General features: G+C 40.3%; 3 protein-coding genes across 11 annotated transcripts; 1 reads left to right on the forward strand and 2 right to left on the reverse strand.

Annotated features, from left to right (window-relative positions):
- Nucleotides 1–3,548: 3,548 nt before the first annotated feature.
- On the reverse strand, nt 3,549–9,898 carry LOC103711588 (vacuolar protein sorting-associated protein 20 homolog 2-like). The gene is made up of 6 exons (XM_039134413.1): nt 9,527–9,898; nt 7,169–7,321; nt 6,858–7,010; nt 4,477–4,560; nt 3,888–4,092; nt 3,549–3,807 (listed from the first exon to the last, which is right to left on the reverse strand). The coding sequence occupies exons 1-6, from the start codon at nt 9,626–9,628 to the stop codon at nt 3,782–3,784; spliced, it is 723 nt and encodes a 240-aa protein (XP_038990341.1). The 5' UTR covers nt 9,629–9,898; the 3' UTR covers nt 3,549–3,781.
- A 2,732-nt stretch (nt 9,899–12,630) lies between these two features.
- LOC120113306 (NEDD8-conjugating enzyme Ubc12-like) lies at nt 12,631–17,933 on the reverse strand. Its single transcript, XM_039134414.1, has 6 exons — nt 17,796–17,933; nt 16,625–16,737; nt 15,894–16,002; nt 15,571–15,649; nt 15,347–15,463; nt 12,631–13,094 (listed from the first exon to the last, which is right to left on the reverse strand). Exons 2-6 carry the CDS (start codon nt 16,731–16,733, stop codon nt 12,957–12,959), a joined length of 552 nt encoding a protein of 183 aa, XP_038990342.1. The 5' UTR covers nt 16,734–16,737; nt 17,796–17,933; the 3' UTR covers nt 12,631–12,956.
- A 294-nt stretch (nt 17,934–18,227) lies between these two features.
- On the forward strand, nt 18,228–25,998 carry LOC120113305 (protein FAR1-RELATED SEQUENCE 4-like). 9 transcript variants are annotated; one of them, XR_005515235.1, is made up of 5 exons: nt 18,228–18,567; nt 19,150–21,333; nt 21,424–21,513; nt 25,179–25,219; nt 25,523–25,998. XR_005515235.1 is itself a non-coding variant. In XM_039134412.1 (3 exons), the coding sequence occupies exons 1-3, from the start codon at nt 18,243–18,245 to the stop codon at nt 21,426–21,428; spliced, it is 2,514 nt and encodes an 837-aa protein (XP_038990340.1). In that variant the 5' UTR covers nt 18,228–18,242; the 3' UTR covers nt 21,429–25,998. The 9 variants fall into 9 exon arrangements, 1 of the variants encoding a protein (XP_038990340.1); XR_005515233.1 differs by having other exon boundaries at nt 19,150–21,513; XR_005515236.1 differs by lacking the exon at nt 25,179–25,219.
- Nucleotides 25,999–26,828: the final 830 nt, after the last annotated feature.

Genomic DNA, 26,828 nt, shown 5'->3' on the forward strand with positions numbered 1-26,828 from the left:
CGGGGCATCCCGTTGCGGCAGGGCATCCCAATATATTGGGGCATCCTGACGTCTCAGGGTATCCTGACCGTGGTCAGGGTAGGAGAACGAGCCGAGCTCGTTGGCTAACCTGAAAATAGATAAAATATTGAATTTATTTGAAGCCAAAGTGGCGTCCTGTACCTTTTGGAGATATTTTGATAGCTCTCGAGCTTCGAAGTTCCTCAGGACTTGGTTCGGCACTGGCCTTCTTTGGCTTGATTTTTTAGGTGTTTTGCGCTCGGGTTTCTGAGCTCGGTCTGCATGAGCTCGGCGGGGGCTTCAGTGATGGCGACGCTCTGAAAGGGGAGCAATGTCGCGGACGCCGTCCCAAGGACTTACGCCCGTAAGGAGGGAGTACATGCTGGTTTCTTGCTTGCTGCCGGAAGACAGAAGACTTGGAAGGATAATGAGATTTAATGGGGTTGTACCCTTTGTCACAGAGGCTTACAATCCCATTTTAAAGCTCCATAACTTTCCTTCTCCAGACCTCAGCTTTTATTTCTCTTTCCCCCCAACTCGTTGACGTGAGACTTGGACTACTACTTCTCACTGGTTGCCCCCACATACGTCGTTGCAGCGGGAGCCATGCCTGATTCGAGATGGCTCGGGAGTCAGAAGAAAGTTTCTTCCTCTACTTCACATGATTCCGTGGAGGCGGCACAGGAGGGGCCTCCACTTGTTGCAGGCTTTGGGCTGCAAATAGCTAGCGCTTGGACTTGCTGCACAAGCGCATCGAAGTGCTCGAGTTGGACTTGTGGAACTTGATCTACCGGAGATCTTGATGGTGAATTTTGGACTGAGCGTTTGGGACTTGGAGCATGATACTCGAAGGGGAAACCCGCTTGTAGGGGCTCCGGTTGAACTGGAGCCGGAGGAGGCGGTGCCGTTGGGATGCCCCTGGGTTGCAGGCTTTGGACAGCGGTAGCCAGGGCCTGCACCTGTTGTACCAGGGCATCGAACTGCTCCGGCCGAACTTGATGAACTGACTCGGTCGGAGGTGATGAGTTTCGGACGGAACGCTCCGGGCTAGGTGGAGGACGTTGAGAGGCATTGGAAGCCCCTTTGCTTCTTAGCTTCATGGCAGCGAACTCGGTCCCTTCCTCTAGCGCCAACTGTTGCTGGAAATTGGACCCGGGGGCCGCCGTGAAGCCGGGGAAGGAGGAGCTCCGCTGCTGCAGGGGGCGGACGGCGTTGCGCCGGCTGGCTGCGTCCTCCGCCGCGGGGGGGTGTGCAAGTCCTGCAAGGAAAACCGGTGGCCGGGCTCCCCGGCGCCGGCCCTCCGATGCCTAAGTCAGAGGGGGCAAGTATGTGGAGAGAGCGGGGAGGAGAGTATATGGAGAAGACAGCAAGAACATTTGGATAAGATAAAGAAGACGAAGAGGATGATGTCCTCCATTGTGTCTGTGCTTCCTCCCACCCCCTCCCGGAGGGTTCAGTCCGGGGAGTTTTTGTTAGGGGTTTCTCAGAGTCCGTCCGGAGAGAGTGTCCGTCCGGAGAGTCCTCTCCTTCCTCTTCCCCCCCAGGCTTCCTTTTATAAAAGGATTTGGTTACCTGGGAGGTGACAGGAGGTTTGTCCTGTTCTGTGATAATTGGGCACGATTTATCCCATTAATGGTGTAGTGGAGAACGGGACCGGATCAGACCGGAACCAGGGAGTTGTCACGGTCGATCGGACCTGTTGGAGTTGTTGAACCGCCGGCCGTGGTGGGCCTGGGGTCCGTGGATGGTAAGTGCATTTATTACCGAATGAACCGGCGGTCAGGTAGAGCCATACGCTCTGATGGTTCAGTGATCCGGAGATCGTCTTGGGCCGTGTTCATTAAATGACTGAGTGCATCGGAGACTTGAGGGAGTCTCATGCATTAATGGCAGGTCGTGGCGAATACCTGCGGAGATCTTATGCCTTGATGGCTTGGAGATAGCAGCAGGTTGTAGTGGAGTTATCAGGTCCCTTAGAGGGTTAGGTGGAAATTGGATATTTGGCTAAGGCATGGGCTTGGCCTGCTGTGCTCGGCCTTCTGGTCTCGGCCTTCTGGTCTCGGCTCTCTGGTCTCGGCCTTCTGGTCTCGGCCCTCTGGTCTCGGCTCTCTGGTCTCGGCCTTCTGGTCTCGGCCCTCTGGTCTCGGCTCTCTGGTCTATGAGCTCGAGAGCGGAAGAGCCCGATCACTTAGGATGAGCTCGAGAGCGGAAGAGCTCCATCACTTAGGATGAGCTCGAGCTTGCTGGTGGATTTGGGTGCTATAATTACATTTGTGGGGTGGTCCATTTTTCCACCAACAGTAATGATTTGTCTTAAGATGCTACAAATATCTGATTCAGAATGTTGCTTCAAAAAAAAAAAAAAAAAAAACTGATTTAGAATGCTTATAGGAAAAGCATCCCAAGCTCAATAATTATACATCAAGCATGAACAATAATATGACGTCATAAATATATTATAATATAATATATATTATAAATATAATATATGCAATATCAATATAATATAATTTTATAATATTAATATAATATATTAGATATATTGATATGTTATTTTTTTATGGGATTGAAAAGTATTTTTATCTCTAAATTTCAGTCTAAGATTATCATCTTTGATCTTGGATATCTGATCTTAAGAACGAATATTCTATGATTCAGTTGGGCAATAATTTAAGAAGTGGAGGTGATTTGAGACCATTCCATGTAGGATCACTATGGTGCAACTAAATATGACGATCTCATCATCTTCACCAATATCATTCTTAATCTTGTGACGATCACTCTATATCAAATGCCTCATAAAATGCATTATCAAGTACAACAATATCGTACTCTTTTCAAAGCTGGGCTGATTGAATAGCTCATGTACGCCCTGCTTGCAACAAACCTCCTTCCTGTTTGAGATGGCAATGGCCAATCCTCGTTCTTGCATCCCGCAAACACTCTCTGCGTGAACTCTCGCTCGCAAACTTCCGACACAACCCTAACCAATATCGCTTGATTTTGACTTTCCAACAGAAGCCGCAAAAGGAACTGTCATAGTTTTTTGGAGCCTCAATGATCGATTTTTTACGGTTTCCATCGAGATCCTCGTCACCGCCGAGTCGCTCTCCATGGGGAGGCCTTGCACTCGGCGACTTGGAGATGCACTCACCGGAAGAAATAATTGAATAGACTGATTTTTCGAGCTAAAATTCATCCAAAACACTGACAGAGAGTACAGGAAGGGAGGGCCAAGACCAGTGTGGCAGCGTTCAACCCTTACTGCAAATAGACGCAATGATGAACACAATTTTCAAACGAAAACAAATTTAATCCTTTATCAATTGATACATTGTCAGTGACCTCAGGCGAGACCTGAGCAGAGCAATCCCATCGCATGTCAGCCAACTGCCCGCATTGTCCACTCGTTTTGTGCTGCTGGACTGATAGGTCTCGACACCCGTAAATGCTACCAACAAGCAGCAGCAAACCAAACTTCCAAGAGGTGAAGTCATGGCTCAGATACAGCAGATATATTTTCTATAATTGCACATGTGACGCAATTCTTTATGCAGCCAAAATAATTTAGCAAATAGAAGTCCAAGGAGTAACAGATACACTTCAGATTTTGAGCAGGTTGACAAACATTCCGATAACATTACATTGACATCGAGATGGAAGGATAAAAGTTGGTTGAAAAAGAACAAAGATATCATTTTTACACACTATACAAATCCAGATATCACCGCATGAACCAAGCAGTTGGAAGTGTCGATCGTTTGTAAATGCAATCCGTCATTCAAGCAGGTAGTGGTTCCTCCAAAACTGCAATCATGATAATGTAAGTAATCAAAGTGCGAGAGAGAGAGAGAGAGAGAGAGAAGATGGAAAGAAGAAAGAGAGACCTTTTATCCTTGTTGCTTTAGTTGAGATGTCATCTGATGTCGCTGGGACTGGGGTCGTGGTAGGTACTTCAGGAAGCTCGAGAACCTCATCTTCTTTGTCTTCAACTTGGAGTCCCGCTTCTGGCTGCACTTTAGGTGTCTTTCTAGCTGCTTCTGTGGACAGCACTGATGAAGCAGGAACCGCTGGCAAAGACTGCAGGGTGATCTGCCATGTTAAAAAGGCAAATTTTGTATTAGATAAGAAAGCGTACTGAAATGTCTACATACGAAGAAATAAAATTTACCTGATTGTTGCAAGCAGAACATTTTTTAGCAGTATAAATTCATTTATATGAGAACAAAATTAAATCCAGCAACGTTGATTTGATTAATCAGAAACTAAGATTCAGTTTGATGCTCCTGTTACTGTAGGCTCAAGAAGCTGCCTATTTATTTCTAATATTTAACGCATGCTATCAGTATGGCCCTTCATGTTAAGGTATATAAGTTCCTTGTCCCCTTGAACTTGTCTCAATTGATATTGGGATATGAATTAACAATATAAGAAACCTTAAGAGACTTGATTCCATAAAGAAATTAACAAACATACCTCACTTTCCAAGTTCTCGAATTCTGCCAAAACATCTTCCTCATCCTCAGCAGATAAACGCTCGCCTAGGATTGCATTGATTTCCTTTGGTAACAAAAGAAAATGTAAGCCATGAACTTCAGAACAGTGAACAGGTTAGCTGAGAAAGTATTCTTCAGACATTAACTTAGTCAATAACTTGCTGTAGAATATAATTATAAGGATCAGAGTTTGGCCCCATATTTGGGATTTTATACTTACAGGATGCATTCATTTTTATTTTATTTTCCGAAAAAAAGAGCCAGGAAAGACAATTGAAAGGAAGCGCCATTTATTCCAAGCAATGAAGTGCATTAAAAAGAAGAGTTTCTGTATCAAACAACAATGTCATAATATAGTAACCATCGTAAAAGCCAAAATATGCTTTCAGCAAGAGATCAGGGCATGATTTAGAAAACCATAAGCACGGACTGTGCTTGTTTGTCTCTGAAGACCAAACCTATCCATTAAATCTTCTACCAAGTCTGTGAGTCCGCAACAATTAATCTCTGCACTTTCATAAAAGTAAAAATAAAAAGATTTCTATTTTGGACTATTTTTTATTGCTTTAGCTGAAAATAGGTTGGATCAGCTGGCAGAAATTAGGCATTACTTAATTTCTCGTGGTGTCCATTTGGCTGCTAATCATAGTAGCAATACAAAATCCACGATTATGCAATTGCGTATTTGAAACATTCTCAGTCTGCATTGGAAGTCCATATGATCTGAACCATAATCTTGAGTACTGATCAAAACAGAATACACACTCAAAAGATGAAAAGGAAAGGAAATAAAGAAAGCAAGAAAGAAGACACAGAAAGCAAGAAAAAAGGTTGAAGACAGAGGAGACAACCAGAAGAGGGTCCCATCCATGGCAACAAGAGAGAAGGTTAAAGGAGAGGAGGTTAAAGGACCATTGTCTTGGGCTTTTTGTCACCAAATGATTACAGGAGGGAAGATTTGATTGAGCATGTGGGGAAGTGACAAGTCAGATATAATCGTGCTATGAGGCTACGAGGTCAGATTAGGTTAATCCGCTTTTGGTGAAGGAAACAGTTAAAATCAGGGCATTTTATGAACTAACATCATGAATCTTAGTTACCTGAAGCAGGAGCAAGTGTAGCAGAGTAGAAGCAAATTTGGGTGTGGGAAAGCAAACCTCTCAAAAATTTCGAACAAGTAATGTTTTGACAGTGGATGTGGTAATAAGTTTCTAAAGAGATTCCAGAGTAGGTGCAGTGCCCTAAATATGAGTTTCCTCCTACCAAGTTGTAAATTATAAAAGAGCTGGTAACAGGCATCATGGGGCACTGAAAGCACAAAAAAGTATTGCAAGAGCAGTACGAGCATAAAAATGTGAAAGATTTTTGTAGATAAGCTACTGCTAAATCCATGCATGCGTGCATTGCATACACCAGCGCCCACACAACTGTGCATGTGCATGCGCACACACCACGTCATGTTTTGCTGATCTCTTCTTTTCATTCTCTTTCACAAGCCAGGTTGCACAATAAATCAATTTCACCACCGCAGATAAAGGTAAAGCAATTCCTTGCCACAAGAAGAATTACCTGTATTACATCTCACATAGCAATTTTCAGTTAGGCAAATTGGGCACTACATGATTTACCTTGAACCTAATCTCTTTGTTCAATAGCCATAGACTATAACACAAATTATTTCAGTTTACCAATGACGAGTAAACAATGATGTAAATATTTTACAATGTCCACAATTATGGTATCTGTCAAAATCTTAAGACCTGTTTGGATGCAAACTGGCATATCCCAGGATAACTCCTACATCTTAAGGAGTTACCATAGGAGGAGGAATGGAAGATAAAGTAGTACAATTCATGAGGCCTATAACCTGCAATCCAAAGATTTTTGGATCACAAAACCCATCTAAGAAAGATGACTATCAAAATTGGAAAGAATTTTAGATTGTGCAAGCAATTGTCCTCCAAAATCTCAACAATTTCCCTTCCATCGTCTCCACTTCACAGCTGATTCCCATCTCACGGGAGATATGCTGCAGATAATAACAACCCACACAGAATCTGGAGCTGTAACATACAGCTGAAAGGCTGACTTCTGCCACGCCACATCATTCCAAAAGCATATTCAAGCCAGATTCATGTAGCCAACCACACATTACTGGGCTAAGAATTGCTTTTCATCATTCATGAGATAAATATTGAATACTTTGTATTTCTAGAGAGATATCTATATCTAGTTAGTTGCATGCTAGCCTGTGCATCTATTTCTACTTGCTATCTAATGCAAAACTCCAAATGGTTCAACTAAAAGCAACATTAATGCAAAAATAAAAAAGAACAAGAAAAAAAGAGTAATAAGACTCACATCTTGATAGGCCTTTGCCTCTTCTGTATCATCCATCAACTTGCGAACATCTTCCAGATTGATCTCACTTTGTATAGCTTTAATGGCATTATTGCCTGCCTTCAAGCTTTCAAATACAGCTTTCTGTTTGCTTGCCAGTTCAATATCTGCCAACTGAAGCAAGCAAAAAAAGCAGACAGATATTACTGTATGATTTGGGAAAGAGGACAGCTACAATTAGACCATTTTTATGTAGTTCAACTGAAAAATATGCACCATACAAAATCTTGCACTGCTACAACACATGCATTCCTTCACATGTAACTACATACTTGTTGCTCAACATTAATTAACCAAGCATCAACTTGCTTCAATAATTCTTCCTGAGTTTTCTTCTTCTTTAGTGCAAGGAGGGCCCTGTCTTTCCTCTTCTCTCGAATCAGGTCCCTTGCAGCTTGCTTCTCAGCTTCAATAACAGCATCAAGCTGGAGAGGGAAAAACAGAGAACAAGAGCACAAAAATGAAGTTAGAAGTGTAAAAAAATGCCTTAGATATTCATAAAGGGCATCTCCTATAAGTTCATCAAACAAGGATTCAGTGCATCAAGCTTTGGAGCTTATGCAGATAGTCTAAGATACAGTACCACTATATCCACTGACCTTCAGACATGAAAACCAAAAGGGTGGGTCCTTTCCAAATTTGCTGAAGCAAAACAAGCATTGCAGGAAAACAAAAGCAAACTTTACCAGCATGGAGGACCTTGAGCACTCCTATCATAAAAATTAGATATTGGTCCCTAAATTATCCGAAAAGGCATGATTTTGGTGCTAAAACGGATGATGGAGGCTTTGTATTTGTGGTTTAGGATACGCATTACCTGCTAAACAAGCTGCTAAGATATAACTTTGACCAGAGTTACTTTGGTCCCTAACCATGACAACCAAATGGTTGGTGTCGCATAACTAATGGGAAGAAGACAGATGCCAGTTCCCAATACACTTGTACAGCAGTTAGGAAAGGAGTGCATCTCATTGCTCAGAAAAGGATTAAAATGGGTTAGAGAAAGTGGATTTTCTTTTCCCGGCCAAGAAGGCTAAAGCCTATGGAGCTATATGCAGTGTAAAAAGTGTCATGTTGTGGTCAATGTTGGCCAGGTAAAGGAGCTTCTCAGGCAAATCAGAAGTCCAATGCATGCTGGTCCATTGCCCAGTGTCCAACTTGGAAAGCCAGTCCGTAGGTTGATTGGCTTCTGGATAGACATGAGTGATATTTACATTGGAAATGGATTTCAGAAGAAGTAAAATATCATGCAACAAAGGGCTGGAGGGCTGGAATGGTTAATCTAAGAAGTGGATGGTCAGTTGAACTTGAAACCACAAAGACCTCATGGATAAGTAATGTCCACCGAACAAATGGTCCTATAACATACTTGTGGATGGAAATCAGAATTTACAGGCAACACAGTTTGCCCAAGAACAGAATCCATGGGATACAACAGTGCTCAAACAGGCATTCTCACAAACTATAGTGAATGAGCAATTGAGACTAACTAAATATTCATACCAGTATACAAAGATACTCGTAGGCAAAAGGTCAGGGATTCAGATGGGAAAGTCAATATTATACTGTTTATAAGCTCAGAAGGGAAATAAACTGATCCGAAGTTGCATCTTCCAAGACTTTGAACCTCATATATCGAGGGTTGTTGTCAGGTTGAGAGCTGACCAACCATAATACATCATAAAAGTTAAATGGATCATGTCTTGACCCTTGAAGCCTCTCATTGCTTAAGGTAATATGGAAAGAGAAGAAAATTAACAACACTTGGACCAAACACAACTCAACAAAATGAATATTTGCAAGATTTTGGTTTTTATTCGCAACTTTTACGAAGAAAAGGATACATATATTCTGAGATTGGTGTATAATAAGTACTTTCCCCTTGTCACCAATAAAACAAAGGAATGCAGAGAAAGAAACAAGTATATTCTTTAAATTCTAATGAATATTGTTTATAAGTGCCTTACTTGGGCATGAAATATGATAACATTTAAAGATATCAAATGACAAACTTCTCTCTCTCTCTCTCTCTCTCTCTCTCTCTCTCTCTCTCTCTCTCTGTCTCTTTGTGGGTTGCGGGGCTTTTGAATCTCGCCCATAAAAGAGAAAATGAAAGAAGAAAGTGGTAACTCTGACAGGTTAATTATTGGTGACGCTTAGTCAGAGTAGCACCTAAAATGAACTCCCTTGATTGACCAGATGCATTTCACCGTTAATCAATTGTCCCAGTATTATATGAGAAAACTTCATGGAACACATCCAGAGAAGAACCGGAGTAGCAACTCACCAGCAGCATCTCCTTCTACTTCGATGGGTCAAGGAAAGCATGAGGGAGGGGAAATTATCAATCTTTGGGGCATGGAGATAAAGTCAGAAGATGTGATTTATAAAAACGAGATCATGGCCAGATTTAGCAGAGGATACGTCCTAGGAGACACAATTATCGAGAAAACCGAGATAAATTAAAGGCCCTCTCCCCTTCTTCTTGCAGCCATTATTGGAACATCGACGAACAAATAAGAAATCGAGGATTCAGGAAAAAGACATCTTATTGTTTTTCGATCATGCAGAAACATGTGAATATCCAGATAGATTGAAGGAAAGCAGGAGGAAGAAGGGTACAAGGGGACCTGCTGCTGGTGTCGAGCGAGCTTGCGGCGTTGGGTCTTGAGGGAGAGGATGGCGCGATCCACGTCCGTGATCTTGGGTTTCTTCACAAATATATTCCCCATCTCCGCACCTCTCCAAATAAGCCCCAAACCCTAATCCTTGCTCTCCTGTCACAAAAAGAGAGGGGTAAGGGAAATCCAAGGAAGGAAGGAGAGAAGACGAGCTTCCTTTTACGGCTCCTCTTTTGTCTTTTTTTCTTTTGGCTTCGCTGCCCGCCGCTTCTCTCCCTCTCCGTCGGGGTTCCGGAAGCGAGCTGGATTTGGGTCTCCGCCAGGCAGCCACAGCACGCGTTTTAGGGCCGGCAAACTGTGACGTGACCGTCAACACCCGTTTCATGATCGATCTGCAATAAGTATGATTCGGATTTGAGCTACATAGTTTAGGTTGCAAGCAAGCATGTAGACCTATTTAAACTGTTTAATTATCAGATCGAATTTTAATCTCTGCCTCTCGATCGATCTAATTTATTTAATTTATTCAATAATCGGGCCGGATTGAAAAAGATATAAGTAAAATCGGTCAGAATGCCCAACACACCGTCATTTCTATCCGCATCGAACATTCTCTTGATGGAGTGGAGGCCTAAGAAGGCTGCTATGCAGAGATGGGCCCATCCTTTTTTTCCTTCTTTCTCTTTTCTTTAGCAAATATATATATATATATATATAAATATAAAATAATCAGGCCAGATAGAGTTAAGCAAACAAGTTAACATGTTATACAGGTTAACATGCCAATAGGTTTAGCAAGCTATCTATTTATTGAACATTGCAGGTTCAAGTATCAAATTCTGATTTATTTCATAAAAAAATCAAATTCAAATTTAGAATTTTTTGATTTGATCCAAATCTAAACCGACTTGTATATAATCTAATCCAATCCGTCTACCACCCTACTTTCTTTCCTCTGAGGTCCTCTATCAAGATGCGTGTCCCATTTTATCATTCATCCGCTACAGTGTATGATAGTTTACAAAAAGAATAAAAAACATTATAATACGGCTCTATATATTTTGAAGAATGAATGCCTTGTCGTTTTCGGACTGATGTCGACACGCACGATTCTCTGATGTCAGTACATGCGAGATTATTTAGCAAACATTTTTACCGAAATTAGTGCATGCTAAATTTAGGTTTTATACATGGGATAGATCGTTCCTTTAGAAATAATGCTCGGCAGATTTGTGCTAGCGTCAGCAACCTTCCTCTATTTCCGTTGAACCTAGTGTTGGGTGCTGTTGCAATTTGCAGATATCCCCTCTAATACTAAAATTAGCCAGGGTGTTTTGTGTAATATCGGCCATGTCGAGCTTTCATTTTCAAATTGTAATGTTGGATTTTGAAGTACTTGCAGCATGCATGTTCCGAGAGCAGTTTCAGATCCAGCATATGATAATTTCTTTGTGATATATAAATTGTTTGAGCTGATCCCAGCAAGCAATGTACCCACCAACTTCCGTTTTCAGACTTTACGCAAGGGATTATTACAATAAACCCCTATCAAATATTGAAGTTATAATTTACTTTCTTATTTCTCCTTAATATGCCGACAGCTTTATATGCTCTCTCCTTCTTGTCCGGTCGTTCTTCTCCAAATTCACCAACAACACAAGTCACTAGAGCCCTATAATTTTCCTATGTCACTCGGTGGAATTGGCACGACGAAAGCCGCACGCAAATAAATCAAGCTCGGAGGTGACGCCACTCAGCAAACACGCACACACACCATCAGGCCCCCCTCCTTGGTTGGTCATGAACCATGATCGAAGGGCAAATCCGTTAACACGTAGAAACCCCAGATTTCTTGAGCTGGGAATCATTGAAAAGAGAAGAAATCTCCCAAATATGAGCCAAGAGCAAACCAAAGTACAAACAGATCAGCTCATGTACATATAGAGGAGATGCTTATATTGCAGATGTTATAGGATTAATTCATCATGCATTGCACTGAGGACTTTCTTTGTGTAGCTACGCTGCTCATTGATGGCTACACTAACCTCACCCCTCTCGAGCAGGCCGTAGAGCGAAGCATAACACATCCCAAGCATGAGAACAGAGCAAAAAGAAACCATCATGCGAGATAAGCAGACTCCGAGGCATGGCAAATAGAAGTCCAAAAATGAAACGGGGAGATTCTAGAAGAAGAATGTTACCTTTGAAGCCCGTCCCCTCCTGCTGAAGTAACGAATCCCCCAAAACGAGAAATACAGGACGTCATGCGATTGTGCCGATGCTCACTGAATCAAATACCACTTTTAACTTTAATTATCTCTTTCTTTCAAGCGGATGCTACTTTATTTGGAAAAAAACAGTGAAACTGTTAAACAAACGCACAATTGTAATTATATACCAGCTGTTAGTTCGGTTACTACAGTTTCTGGTTTCCCACCTTCTTACCTCTAAAATCACTTCAGTTCAGCACAAACACATTCACGGCACCATGATTGTTGCACCCCATGTACGCACATCACATTGGATATTGAGGAAACTTTTTGAGTTGAACCTGCACAGAACCCCTAATACATGCAGCAGCGGGAAGACAGCACATCATGCGAGTTTCATTTGCATGCAGCTAACCTAGAAACGGTCGTCACAATAGAAAAGGATGAGCTGGGCCACCTTCCATGCCAACCCGTGAAAAAAGCGTCCTCAGCTACTCCAGCCCGCGAATATGGTGATAGGCTACATTGAACAGGCTTACCGGTAGCAGCAACAAGCGAGGACTGCACCCTTATCAATTAAAACAGCGTCGTGCGGATTGACTTCTTCTTTGGCCAGGTTTTTCCAGAACTAGAACGTGTGGCTGTACTCCGTTGCCAACTAGAACGTGTGGCTGTACAGAAATAGAAAAAACGGGCGTCCTGGACCAACTTCTGAGAGAGCCTACTCTTTAAGTTCAACTAAGACTCATCGATGCCATGCAAAATTCAGTGCCAAGAGCACGAAACAGAAATATGAACATTATCATTCAGGTACATTGATCACATAATTTGGTGCTATTCAACCACCATTAATCAAAATTTTGCTGCAAAATATATATGGAATATAATATGCCTCGCAAGATCTAATGAAAAAACTCTATAAAAAGATAAGGCTAAGGTTGGAGTGGAATATAAGCATATGTTCCCAATACATATCCCCGCCAGGTGCCTGGCCTAATTCACCAATTTACACCACGCTCCAAATGATCCCAATCCAGTAAAAGTTTCACGCATTGCAGCAGCAAATGAATCCCTTCTTGCACGATTACATGGTTTCAAAGGTATTTACACCCCGAAACAAATTGCAGCCCAAAAGACAACAATTTATGACAGAATTCAGAGCTCAAGGGCCGTTAAAACTTAAAACACAAGATGAGGAAACACGGGCACTCCAATCTACCGGCATCATGTTATATGCACCTGGGGAAGTAGATCTGACCCACATAACCTCCAGCCATTGCCCTTCTCACATTGCTCTCAAACAACTTAGGATTGTCACGTAAAACAACCGCTGCGTCATGATTCAAGGGGTCCTCATCATTGGGTTGCTGCATATATAATGAAAAAGGTTAAATAAAAGTAACATTTTACTCATAAAAACTGTGAAAAATAAGCTCTATTCATATAAAATCAAGCCAGCAGAGATTTTTTTTCCAATTCTTTTAAGCGATAACTTAAAAGAAATAAACTGATGGTGAAAGGCAGATGTAAAGAATGGAGAAGGCAAAGTAGTCCCACGTGCAACATCCCCATGTTGCTCTAGATGCAGTGCCTTCCACATCAGCAGACCTATAGACATGACCAAATTCATGAACAAACAAAGAAATGATAAGTTTCATAAAGCACCCTTAAGCAATAAAACAAGATCATATGACAATATCACATGGCAGGTGTCCAACATGTAGCATCAGCCTTTCACATGATGACTAGAATTATCTTCTCCTAACCTGAGCTCCAGCAATTATCCTCTACTTCCAATAAGATCCCCATAGAGAGAGAGAGAGAGGCAAGAACTCTTAACTCCATCCATCATTTAGGCCTCCATTTATGCCATAACTCTTAATTCCATCCATCATGATCTACTCAGTGCACACACTATCATCTATGTTTGAGCCAAGATCCCCAAATGATTTCGCCCAAAGCTTTAAATAAGGATGGGATGGCGGGGACAGGGCACCATCCTGAGTGTCGGGATGAGATGTCAGGGAATGGACTAGGACGGGATATCCATAACATCCTGTTCCTAGATAAAATTGGGACGACCCCGCCCTTTTTAAATCCTTGCCCTCACCCTTACTCAAAGCAGGGCATCTTTTACCCAAATCCTCTAAAAATTTCTTACCAGTTAACCAGATTCATCTTCTCTTAATTGATTCTTGGTTCTTTCTACTTCCCAATCCTCAGTTATATTCATCCTTCAGCTTGCAAGAAACATCTCTAGAAATTCCCCATCGCTTCTTTATGACCATAACCTCCTCCACAGATTTCACTCAATCATCAGATGTGCATGAATATGAAGGTTCTAATAAAATGCCACTATTCTTGCAAAAAGCTATATATATATATATATGTATATATATTAAATGTACCGTTGCAATATACAATATGTATTAGCTAAATTCAATAGCTGCAAATTGCCCAAAGAGAATGTAAAGCAGCTATATTTCAGAACATTTGCAATAGTCACCCTAGATTGTAGGCCTCTCTTGTTTTCATCCCTTTCTGCAACTCAACTTTAGACAAAATACATACTAACAATATAAATAACAAATCCTTATCCTTAAAACTATAAAAAAGCAGCTTAATTTCCAATTTTTCCGTTCCAAAAAAAACCTTAATTATAATTCCCTTTTAGAAGACCTAAAGCATGCTAAATTTTTATAGAATAAAGGAATCTTAAAAATATATATCTTAGCAAATTTAGACTCTGAGAAATTCCAGGGCAGGAAGTAGAGAAGGACTTCTGAACCAAGAGACAAAGGTGAGATATAATTTACCAGATTTTAGGTGATTATGAATTAGTTATTTTCAGGTCTTTTTAAAAATTCAGATTTTAGTTAACGTATCTAAAATTAAAATCTTTCACAGTCACTTGCATCTCCACGTGCATTATCACTAGTATCTGGAAATAGTCCAAATGAAAAATATCCCTTAAGAAATGGAACAGAGTCAGAGAGGATGGAAATTCGAAGTGGTGCAGCCATGGGAGCATGACTCTTATCTGCTACCAATGTCATAATCTGTGCAGTACTAATTGTTACAAACTAAAATTTTCACACATCCCTTGCTGTGTCATGGCCTAACCCACCTGTAAGGCATATAAATCTTCTAAATGTCCTTTATGGTCAAGAAAACTTATTGTCACCCATCCAGTAATATAATACCCGTGATCGCTTTGTAAGATTTAAATTCTGTACTATCAGCTGTTAATAGATATAGGAATAAGTGCAGGACTTACGAGGAGAACTAACAAGAGATCATACAAGCATTACCTATTTGGATTTTAATGTGATATTGTAAGTCATGATATTAACTATTATTTTAAAAAATAACAATTAATGGAAAAAGCGATCCGTCTTAGGCTGGACAATTGGCAAAGGTCACCCTCCAACTAATTATTATCAAGATATATCCATACGGCCATGCATAACCACCTGAATCAAGTCAGTGAATACTACGATATGCATAAAATGATATCTGCTGTACTAAAGGTCCAATGAAAGTTATATACACTATTTTTTGTGATTGGACTGATATAGAAAATCTATGATCACCCACATGAATGAAAAGGAAGAAGTACCATGAAAAGAAGATTCAAGCCATAAATAACAGTGTTTATGCTGAGGACAGGTTTCCAGTCTTCACGCAGAATGTTTAGGCACACATTTCCCTCCAAGTCAATATTTGGATGGTAGACCTGCATTAAAAATTAATTAAATATTTATGAAATCAGCAAGTATTTGAAACAGTAAAGAACTGCCTTGAAATTATAAACACAGAAAAAAATAAACACCAAGATTGTACCTTCGTCTTGCACTTCACCTTCGGTGGTTCATGAGGATACGAAGGAGAAACTTGAAAGGTGAAAATGAATGTACCACCTCTAAAAAATAGAAGTCGGTTAAGTTACATCAGATAAGTAGTATAAAGTCTAGGCAACAAAAATATGTAAAAAAAATGTAGCATAGATGTCAATAAGAAGCAAAACAAAAAAGGATATGAAGAATTTCCATGAATTCGAAAAATTAATACCTACTATTATTGACATTCAAAATCACACAAAATGCAATATTAAATCAAAAAGTATTTTCCCAAGATGATTGGTAAATTGGCAAAAGATCACTTACTGATAATATCCTTCATCAGGTTGAATGCTGATTTCGAAGTTCATCAGATCATCCTTTCCGTTGGGAAATGAAATAGTAGTGGTTTTAGGTAGGTTAAGCTCACTAATATCTGCAAAATGTGAAACACCAATACCAAATATTAAAAAAAGTTCCTGACTGATAATATTATATGAAACAGAAATTTAAAGGTATTACAAATAAAGAATTGCATATCTAGAACACAATTTAGCATTAGATTAAAATAGTAAAAAGTCTTAAACTCTTTTTATTTTTAAAATTTTATCAGTTTAAATTTGAGAGCTAAAATCCATGCTTCTCATTGCCTTTTGTGGATATTATGGCAGAAATGGAGACAATGGAGCAAAAATGGATGCTTAACAAGAAATAAAGAGAAAAAAGGGAAAATGGAAGCAGTCAGTCCAGACAAGAGAATTAGAAATCCCTGTGTTTGAGCAGCTCGAGTCCCAAATAATAGATTAAATGGACAGATGAGAGGTTTCCTTATTCAATTATGTGCATTAACTAGGTTAATAAACTTTCAATAGCTTGGTGTTTCCTTCCACCAATAATTTATATGCAAGAATCAAGATAAATACAACTCGATCATTATGGCGTGGACAAAATTACAGAAAGAAGTTCTTGAAACTTGTCAAAACAGAATTAGTTCTAAAGCAACAAGGAGTTAATGAATATCCACAACAACAACGGATCACTTTCAAGTACAAAGAAACCTTTATGAAGACGTAATTCCCCAGCACTTTGTTTCTTGACAGGAGCCCTTCCATTGGCATTTGCAGCATCTTCTCTCTTCTGGCCCTTTATCTTAAAAAGATTAATCATTTTTCTTCAAAAAAAAGCAACAAAAAAATATAGAAGTTAGGAAAAGACACACAATCATTACAGCGAAATTAACAAAGAAGATGGTCGCATAATGCAAAGCTTATATGATGATCCCTAAAAAAGTGACCTGACATCACAGCATGAGTTCCAAAAAGAAAACTACAATCTGCAAGAACCAAAACAGCAGCAAATGTTTAAATTTCTAAACACAAAGGACAATCTTTTCAGGTCCTCTTTCGTTTTCATTTTCTTGGAGCAGCACACAAAAATGCATTAGAAACAATCAAACAAATATAATCTGAGGCTCAAACATTGGTCAGCAACTTGACATCGTGCAGTAATCTGATGCATACGCTGAAAACTAGGGAATCTCAAACAGAAACGAGTGGAGGGTATCAGATGTTGAGGTTGTGGGGCAGAAATTATGTTTTAGCATGCTTAGTTGCTGCAAGATAACTAGCTATTCGTATTTACTCACTCGCTGATATGCTAATACGTCAGAAGCTCAAACAAAACCGGTGTTCGCCCCAAGTGCATCGTCTGAATTGGAACACTCAAAACACACGTCCTCTATTTGTGAAGAAAGAAAGAAAACAAATAGAATAAAAGTTTCGAACATATTATACGTCTAATCATCGCCCAGGATACAAGTTCATCAAAGAAGATCATCAATCAATCAGATAAGAACAAACGAATAAGGCATAGACCAACGGTTATTCAAAATGAGATGAAACAATCCAGATGATCCAGATCATTTGAGGCAAGAAGGAAGCACGTATCATATCCAAAGTCTATAACAAAGGCAACCCATAATTTACTTTGGAATATTTAGAATTCCAAGAAGAAATTGCCCAAACAACCTCACCAAATAAATAAGCTCATGGAGTAAAAAGAAAAGGCAAAAAAAAAAAAACCCTAAAATGATCGAGGAAACTTTCAGTCGAAAAAGAGGGAGTGGAGAAGCGAGATAACATCGAAAGATCATTTTGGCGACGAGATCGGGAAGAGATATTAGGCTCTGGAACGGATTGATGAGAAGAGGAGGAAAGATCGGGAGCTCACCTGTTCGACGAGATCAGAAGACGCTGGAGAGAGAGAGAGAGAGAGAGACCGCAGTAGGAGAGAGTCGCGTAAAAGCGGCTTCGAGGCACTCGGGCTTTCTGAAGGCAATGGCCAGTTAATTCCTAATCCTAGACAGAGACCGACCGATCTTAGGCCCCACCATTTCCGCATATAAATTCATACGCGAAACAGTCGATCTCCCGTCGGCTTTCGCTTCATAACAAACATCTTACCCATTCGTCTATCGCATTAATGCACGGACGGATGAGATGACCATCAGTGGAAACGGACGGTAGAGCTTATGCTTTCCCACAGAATTTGTATGCGGTCAGAGGGAACCAGAGGTTTTATCCAGACAAGACCGTAGACCCCTCTCATCGCCCGCTCGGATACTCGGAATGCATCCTCGAGCGCATCTACTCCCCATTTGGTCTTTATCTCTTCGCAATGACCAAACTGCCCTTTTCGATCACCGTCCGCAACTGTTCCATCGTTCTCACCTACGGCCCTTACCAATATTTTCGAGGAGGGCGACGCGCTTCCAGCAACGCCGTTCCATACGTTCCATCCCCTGTGGGGCCCGTACCCCGAATTTTAAGCGCCATTGGTCGAGAGTGCGATGTGGGACCGTTTTTGCACGGGCGTTGCTATCGGCCGTGCTCTCTTTCGGCTGGCAAACCCCGGCCGGGCCGCGCTCCGACGCTGATCTGCAGCGCCGCCCCTTTTCAGGGCCCTTGCCCTCTCTCCCGTTTCCTGAAACGCCTCCCAAAAGGTGAGCCCCCCCCTACTATTCTCTCCTCTTCCGTGATATGACTGAACAAAATTTGGAATTTCTCCTTCTCCTTTATGCTCTCTTTCCCCGCTTTCTATTAGCCTAGGGTTTGAGTAGCTTAGTTGTGATCTCCATTCTACTCCCATTCTTTTGCAAAAGAGGCTCTATTTTGAAGTATTTGTGAGTGATTTCTCTAAATTCCTTTGATTCCACTCCCAGAAACGCATGATAGAGGTGGCCGAGGACTCCATCTAGTTGTAACTCCGTAACTGATCTTTGAGCGATCGATCTGGTGAAACTTTTGTCGTCATTAGAAGGAAGGCTGAATTTTTTTTGTAGTTTAGCTGGGAAGCATAAACAAACAAGAAGAATAACGAGTGCTGTTCTTTCCTTTAATTTGAGAGGAAAAAATAATATAATCTAAATAATTGTTAGTTATTGTGCCCTTTAACGATTGGCCTTTCGACAAACAAGTTTTGACTGCTAATTTGACTGAAAATATCTTGTAATTGTTGCGAACATATATTAGATGCGAAATTTATAAGACGATGATAGATTTTTCCACCAGTATTGCTCTGGTAGGGTATAGCATGGAAAGCACCAATGATGGGAGCTCTCAAAAGCAAGCAAATGTTGAAGACATTGAGTTGGCTGCTGAAATTGGCTTGGTTGACGACGACGACGACAGTGATGATGATGATGATCATGATGATGATGATGATGATGAGGAGGAGGAGGAGGAGGAGGAGGCGGCTTCTTTAATAAGGGGTTCAGCTGCCATTGAACTAGCTGACCCTAGCACTGACTTGGAAGTGAGTTCTCTGGCAGGGAACCCTGACGAGGTTGGAGGCACAAGGTCAGAGCCTTCCATTGGTATGGTGTTCCAATCAGCAGTGGCAGCATATCGACTTTACAACGAGTATGCTAAGCATATGGGTTTTGGGGTGAGGAAGAAATTGTGCCGCCGTTCTAAGACAAATAATGAGATGATTGCAGCATGGTATGTCTGTACAAAAGAAGGCAAAAGTGCAGCTAATGAGAAAGCAGAGTGCTCGCAGAGTGCAAGGAGGACCGGTTGTCGTGCAGCGCTGAAAGTGAAGAGAATGGCTAATAAGGAATGGAAGGTAGTTCATTTTGCCAAGGAACATAACCATGAGCTTGATCTGGAGAATGTGTGTTTGTTTCGATCTCATATGAAGAATCGTATATCCAACAGGAGTAGGATCAACATGGCAGGTGTTGGACACAAATACGCGATGGCCGCCCCTGGCAAACAATCTGGTGGTCAAGATGGAGAATGCCAAAACCATATGGATAGAGGGCAGAGAAGGTTCTTTGCACCAGCAGATGCACATGCTATTCACATGCTGTTCATTCATATGCATTCAAAAAACCCTGCTTTTTTCTATGCAGTGGAATTCGATGGGGAGCAACACTTGAAAAATGTATTATGGGCTGATGCCAAGGCTAAGGTGGCATACACTCATTTTGGCGATGTAGTAACCTTTGATACCACTTATTTGACTGATGGGTATAAGGTGCCATTTGCTCCTTTTGTAGGAGTTAACCATCATGGGCAGTCTATTTTGCTTGGATGTGCATTGGTTGCAGATCAGAGTACAGCATCATTCGTGTGGTTGTTTAAAAGATGGCTTGATGCGATGTCAGGCAGGCCTCCAAAGGCAATAATTTCTGACTATAACAAAGATATAGCTGCAGCAATTTCACAGGTATTCCCTGAGACTCGTCACCGTTATTGCCTGTGGCAAATCCTTAAAAGGGTCCCTGAGAAACTAGGTGATGTTTGTGAAGCTCGTGAGAACTTTTTGAAAAAACTCAATAAATGCATTTATGACTCTACAACGGCTGATGAGTTTGAGAGGAGGTGGTGGAAATTAATTCATCGTTTCGGTCTTGTAAATGAGGAGTGGCTGCAAAGTTTATACAAGGATCGGCAACAATGGGTCCCATTGTATCTAAAGGACACCTTTTTTGCGGGGATGTCTATCTCACAACGAAATGAAAGTGTAAGCACCATATTTCATAAGTTCATCACCCGTGAAACTGGTTTAAAGGAGCTTTTAGATAAGTATGAGGTAGCTTTAGAAAGTAAATTTGAAGATGAAGCCCAAGAAGATTTCTGGTCATTTCACTCCAAGACCAAGGAGAGAGCACATCCGTCACCATTTGAGTTGCAATTGGCAGATGTCTACACGAGAAACATGTTTGAAAAATTTCAGATAGAGGTTCTAGGAATCTCTTCTGTTTTTGCATCAAAAAGTGAAGAAAATGGAGACATAGCTACATATGTGGTAAAGGCCTATGAAGTGCAAGAAAAGAGGAAAACCAGAAGGCTGTTAGAGAAGGAGTACAAAGTTGTGTGGAATACCATGGAGAGAAAAGTATGTTGTGCGTGCCGCTTGTTTGAATTTAAAGGTTATCTTTGTCGACATGCATTGGCTGTTTTCCTAGCATTAGGTGTTCTGGAAGTTCCATCTTTCTATATACTGAAACGGTGGACAAAGGATGCAAAGAGCAGACATGTTTTGGATGAAGGCTACACTGTGCATGGTGACTGCTCAGAATCTGTTGCACAACGTTTTAATGATATATGTGTACGGTCTTTTAAATTTGCAGAGGAAGCATCAGTAACAAAGAGGAGTTATGATGTTGCATTACTTTCCCTTCGAGAAGCTTTTAGAAGAGTCACACATGCAAACAACAGTGTCAGAAAAAGTTGTCAACGCAATTATCCACATAATGGAGGTCAGTCAAACAAATAACATTGGAACAATGTTACCTATCTGTAACCCTCTAGTCTCTAACATCGCTAATGAGCCAAGCGCAAAGTTTCAGCCTAGAGCTGAGAATGGCACAAGCAAACAGAACAACAATGTGTCCAGGAGCTATGAGCAACTTGGTCACAATCTTGTTATGTTCAGAGAGGTTGGTCATAATCCTTCTCATGTTGCATCATATACTGGATTTACATATTCGTATATTGTGTAAAGTTTGTGCCTTAAATTAGAGATCGTACACATGATGTAGATCCATATGCCTTTTGATAACTAACTCTTACCGATAAGCATTTTATGCCAGAGGCATTTCAGTCATAAAATAGCTCTATTTAAACCTTTTTTCTAAAAACAATGGTCTTATTAGTAATAAGCATAGAATTCATCTTTCCCTTAGGGGCAAGTTAATCAGCAACAGTTAGTCAATATAGCTCATTAAAGAGTTAACTTAGTCAGCTACAATTAGTAAATATAACTGATTAAAGAGTTTAATCAAGTTACCTTTTTTTAAAAAAAAAAGAAATACAGTGATTGCTTCCTTCCTGGTTCAAACCTGGAACCTCTCGCCAGTGCATGCACTGGGAGAAGCTGACCCAAGATCTTTTGGCATTATTTAAGTCACATGCTCCCATAGTAACAGCAATAAACATTTCACATATATTTGTACATGTTGACTTTATGGCATGTTATGGGGGTGAAATTCTCCCAAGCCTAGATAAAGAGAGTAATATTAAGGTTGATAACTGAGATGGATAGACATGGTGCTCCTGAACTTGAGAGAGAAAAATCTTTTTTTTTTTTTTTTCTGTTGGGCAGCAAATGGACTCCTTTGTTAGGCCTCCTAGTTTTATTTAACATCAAGGAAGTTTATTGACAGCTCGGGACTAGGATAGCTTAGGACACCTGGGACTCCTCTTTTGCTCTTGCAGCGATCTGGTTGGTTTTCATCACTTGGGAGTCCCCACCTCCAAGCTTCTTCAAGGCCAATTTTAACGGCAGTGTGACTGGTGGTGGCAGCAGAGGTGGAGCAGGATTTGTGATTCGAGGTATGGATTCCAGATTCGTGTCTACTGGAGGGAGTCAGATCTTTGATATCTTAGTTCTTGGGAAGGCATTATTTATGCGAAGTAGGTTTTGAGGGCTGACCTCATAGCCTTCGAGGGTGATTCAGCTACGGTGGTCAGGTGGATTCAGAGTTAAGCGGGGATGGCCGACGCACATCCTCTCCTGCACGACATTCGGAGGATTTTGAGGGAGTGTGCATTCCTGTGTGCTAGGCATGTCTACCGGAAGGCAAACAAGGCTGCGGACTATGTTGCCATTTATGTGGCAGAGCACTTTGGAGGAGTGTTGTGGACCGATTTGGCTGTTGTTCCTATTGCTCTTCATGACGTTTTAATTTCTGATTTTGTTGGATGTATTCATACTAGACATGTATGATCTGTCTATCTTATCATTAAAAAAAGAAGTTTATTGATAAAACAACTTACATGAATTTACTTTTGCAACAACTTAGGTGCCGAAAGGCCTTAGACATCTACTGATTTCACAGGTATGGACTGCCATCATCAACTCATGATACGTTTATGTGCATATCATTAAAACAAATAGAAGGTCTGTTGAGATGCTAGAAGTTTTGAAAGTAATCAGCCCATTTTGACGTATTTTAAACAAACTGCATATGTATTTTTCTTCTGCAGGATCTTATTTCCAATAATACCTGATATGAGTTCATAATGCATTTGCATGATGGTCAGACATTCATATCTGCTGAAAACCTCAGAGTAAACTTATGGAACCTGGAAATTAGTAATCAATATTTTAACATCGATGACATGAGGCCTTTGGACATGGAGGATCTGGTAGGCGATTTATTAACGAGCTTGAAACTTATAGGATCACATGCCATCTTCTTGTAATTCTTGTGTGTTTTTAATGCAACTTTCTGACCTCTATATGTTTTAAATGACTAAAATGAAGGCTGAATAACTCTTGGGTTTAAATTAAAGCTCATTTTTTAAGAGAAAGTCTGTGAATTTCCTATATTGTTCATGCACAAGCTATATCCTGTTTGATAGAGGTGGTTGTCAGGGATGCAAAAGGTCGGGGTGCGGTTGCAGTTTCTCATATGCTAATTGTTCTCCAAGGAACACATGGTCAGATCACATCATTCATTTAATGGGCAGATGAAAATCAGTACCACATGGTTTTCTTGTTGCCTCTATGGTGTTTTCAATTACAAATAGGTGGTGAAATTATTGATAATATTTTACCAATTTGATTAGTCAGATTTATTTGGTGGTATGAAACTGTGTTTCATTCCCATATTTTCTTCTGTTATATTGGACTGCCACTTTAAGTTTGATTATAACTGCACATCTAAACTGAATAAGCATGAGTATTTCTGGCAGAGATCACCTTTTAAGCTAAGCATACCTTTGCCCGTAATTTTGTTATTGTGATTTTAACTGGACTTTATGATGTTGAATTTTTATTAAATAAAAAATCATCACTCATCAATAATTTAGTGCCCTAATGAGTGAGTTTGTTAAGGTCATCTTCCTAGAAGCAATCATTTGCAATGCGTTAGGAAATTTGAGGAGAGAAATCTGGATTGACAGTAACAAAATCTACAGCTTAATAATGTCCAGTTAAGACTATGGATGATAGGGTAGCAGGGCTTCAAATGTCAAAACATTCTCATATTGCCTGTAAGTTGGCTATTGAAGAATAAAAGGTAGGTTTTAGTGTGATATCTTTTTTGTTTGATTATTCTCATTTCCTGAGAGAAAAAGAAGCCTTGGACTCATGAATATATTGCTTTTCTGAAGGTAGGTTTTGCAAGGGGCTGATCCATTTGCCTAGTCTAGATGTTACCATGGAATGAGAGGATATTGGCTCAAGATTGGGGATTAGTCTCAGAGCTAGGCACATGGAATTTAGATAACCTCAGCTCAAAAGAGGGTCATGATCTTCATAAAATCAATTAATTGAAAATTAGAGGCCAGAGAAAGAGAAATTAATCAAGTTACCTAAACTATTATAAGTGTAGTGGAATGTTAGTGATGGATTGTCTAAATACAGGAGTAGTTGAACTTAAGGATCTGCTTGTGCATCTTTAACTTGCCAATGCCAAATGCAAGATGGAGGTTATTTGGAGAAAAGTTCTTCACCTTACATCTCTTATATCTTGCAGCATGGAGGTTATTTGGAGAAAAGGGGAGATCGATAAGATTTTTTGCAGCATGGCCCCAGATGTCTACTTTAATTTTGTGAACCAAACAGTGCAAGGGAATCATGTAGAGTGTATTTTTCATCGTCTAATCTAGGGGTTTGCATTTTAGGACGATGGAGAAAGTGGAGCCTTCTTTGTAAGCTTAAAATACGTAGCTGACTTTTTGTCTTTTAGCTGCAGCTTGTGCATGATGATGAAGGGATGCAAGTGCAAGAAATCATAGCAATGATGCGAGAGAACAAGATATACGGGCACAGTAAATAAAATAAGGATATATTTTGCTTAAAGTAGCATTTCTTTCCTCCATCTAGATTGATTTTAGTGTGTTCCTGTTGCATTTACATCTCACTGTTGGATGGCCGTGTAAAGTTACTTCTTTACATCGTCTTTAATTGTATGCTCTTCAAACATACAATTTTTAAATCATGAAAAAATGTGAACCAGCTGCACTCATGACAGTGATTTTTTGCTGGTGCTTTCTACACGAGTATTTTCTACAATTATCATCAAGTAAATTTCTTAAAATCCTCAACCATTCTTGAACCTGTGGAACTCGTTGTTGTATATGCTTTTCTTCTCAGGTGCATGGAGTATGAAATTGCAGACACTACTTTTGCATAAGGTATGTCTCAAAGCTAAGGACAATTTTAGCATTGTATATCCAGGTTGCAGATTCGGAGATTAACAGAAAACTGAAACTTCCAAATATAAGAACCAATTATTGTTGCTTCTCCCTTGAGGTCACTGAGATTTAACTTTACACTGTTCATCTTTAGTTTCAAACTTGCAAGCTTTGGCATTTCAACACTGTAGGCTAATTTTAGATGCCCGTTGGCCTCTCTCTTAAACAACATATTCATGCTAAAAGAAACATGCACTACTTAATCAAAAACTTCATATGATTATTTTCTTATTAAATATGCAGTATTTTGTTGGACAAGCATGGAGGCTTGGAGATGAGCTTCAAGATGTTCAACAGGTCTACAAAAATCTAATGGCTGAGCTTGAAGCAGTGGATGAAGTCAAGGTGGAGAATTCGTAAAACAGACAGGTCTTTTGGTTTTTTGCCATAAAAGTTTTGCACCTCCATTTTAAGAGCTCGGGCTCTGTCAAATGTTGGCTGTACATAGTAGCTCAAGTTAAAAAAATTTGGTGAAGCATGGTAGTTAGCCCAAAGGGGCATATCGTATATCACCCTTCAGTTTTTCATTAGGTCGTCCCAAAGTGTATACATTACGTGCAGATGTAGCTACTTGGTCTTTGAAATGGGAAATGAGGTGGTGTAAAGGTGGTAGTCTAGATCTCTGCGTTGTGCCATTTTGTCATCCATCCTTTTCCAATGTATACAGGCTATGAAATTGTGGTCAATGAAAAATGTTTCTATTGCAAGCATGCATAACATATTACGATGTTTGGATATCACATTCTGCATCTGTTGTGAGTAGTCGTTAATTATGCTCTCTCAACTTCTTTTGTGTCGCTATTCAGAAATCAGAAATAGAAAGCCCCAGCATTTTGCTCTTGGTTTGTTTTCATGCAGTCGCTAATTACGGAGCCTAGATCCAGAGTCCTTATCATGTTCGTATTATTAAATTTATGATTGGTTTCATGTATGATATGATTCATGTAATTACCTCTGCATGCATCTATATGTGGGATTTAGGGTAGTTTACATCTCATGTATTTCAAATACATTATCTAGTTGCTGAAGATGGAAAAAAAAAAACTACTCACGACAGTCCAGGTATAGGCCCTTGTATTTCTTCAAATGCCCCAAAGAAACAATGGATTATTCAGCTTGTTTCAGGCTAAAATTTGAAAGAATAATGTAAGAGAAAGTTGAACAAAAGTATCAATCTGGGGTCAGGCTCCTAGGAAAGGATTCTAGGCACAAATCAATGATGGCAACATTTAAAAATGACGATACGATTAACAGATCTAGATGTACGTACCGTAGGTAATATGTCGGGCTCTCTTTTTTTTTTTTTTTTTTTTTTTGCTAATACGGGTGGATCATACCTGGCGGGTACGAATACACCCAATAAAGTCAAAAAATAGGATACCTCGGAGTGCCAAAGGCAACTCCCCATCTCCAGTCCACAAAGTGTCTCCGGAATGGCGAGCTACAAATGCAGCCACCCAATCCGCAGCCCCATTGGCTTCACGGTAAATATGCTTGGCCTGAAAGGCCTCTCCATCCCTCGCCATAGTCCATATATCGCGAAGCAAAG

The sequence above is a fragment of the Phoenix dactylifera genome, chromosome 15 (assembly GCF_009389715.1).
Source record: "Phoenix dactylifera cultivar Barhee BC4 chromosome 15, palm_55x_up_171113_PBpolish2nd_filt_p, whole genome shotgun sequence".
NCBI lineage: Eukaryota > Viridiplantae > Streptophyta > Magnoliopsida > Arecales > Arecaceae > Phoenix > Phoenix dactylifera.

Bases quoted from the DNA above. Each gene is read 5' to 3' on its own strand.
- LOC103711588 (XM_039134413.1), bottom strand. From the start codon at position 9,628: ATGGGGAATATATTTGTGAAGAAACCCAAGATCACGGACGTGGATCGC. The intron at 7,322-9,526 runs GTCCCCTTGTAC...TTCCCTCTCCAG, and splicing joins TCGCTCGACACCAGCAGCAG to CTTGATGCTGTTATTGAAGC. The intron at 4,561-6,857 runs GTGAGTCTTATT...TTGTTACCAAAG, and splicing joins AGGCAAAGGCCTATCAAGAT to GAAATCAATGCAATCCTAGG.
- LOC120113306 (XM_039134414.1), bottom strand. From the start codon at position 16,733: ATGATTAATCTTTTTAAGATAAAGGGCCAGAAGAGAGAAGATGCTGCA. The intron at 15,650-15,893 runs GTAAGTGATCTT...TCTATTTTTTAG, and splicing joins CCTGATGAAGGATATTATCA to AGGTGGTACATTCATTTTCA. The intron at 15,464-15,570 runs GTACAATCTTGG...TTTTTAATGCAG, and splicing joins AGGTGAAGTGCAAGACGAAG to GTCTACCATCCAAATATTGA.
- LOC120113305 (XM_039134412.1), top strand. From the start codon at position 18,243: ATGACCAAACTGCCCTTTTCGATCACCGTCCGCAACTGTTCCATCGTT. The intron at 18,568-19,149 runs GTGAGCCCCCCC...TTGCTCTGGTAG, and splicing joins CCTGAAACGCCTCCCAAAAG to GGTATAGCATGGAAAGCACC.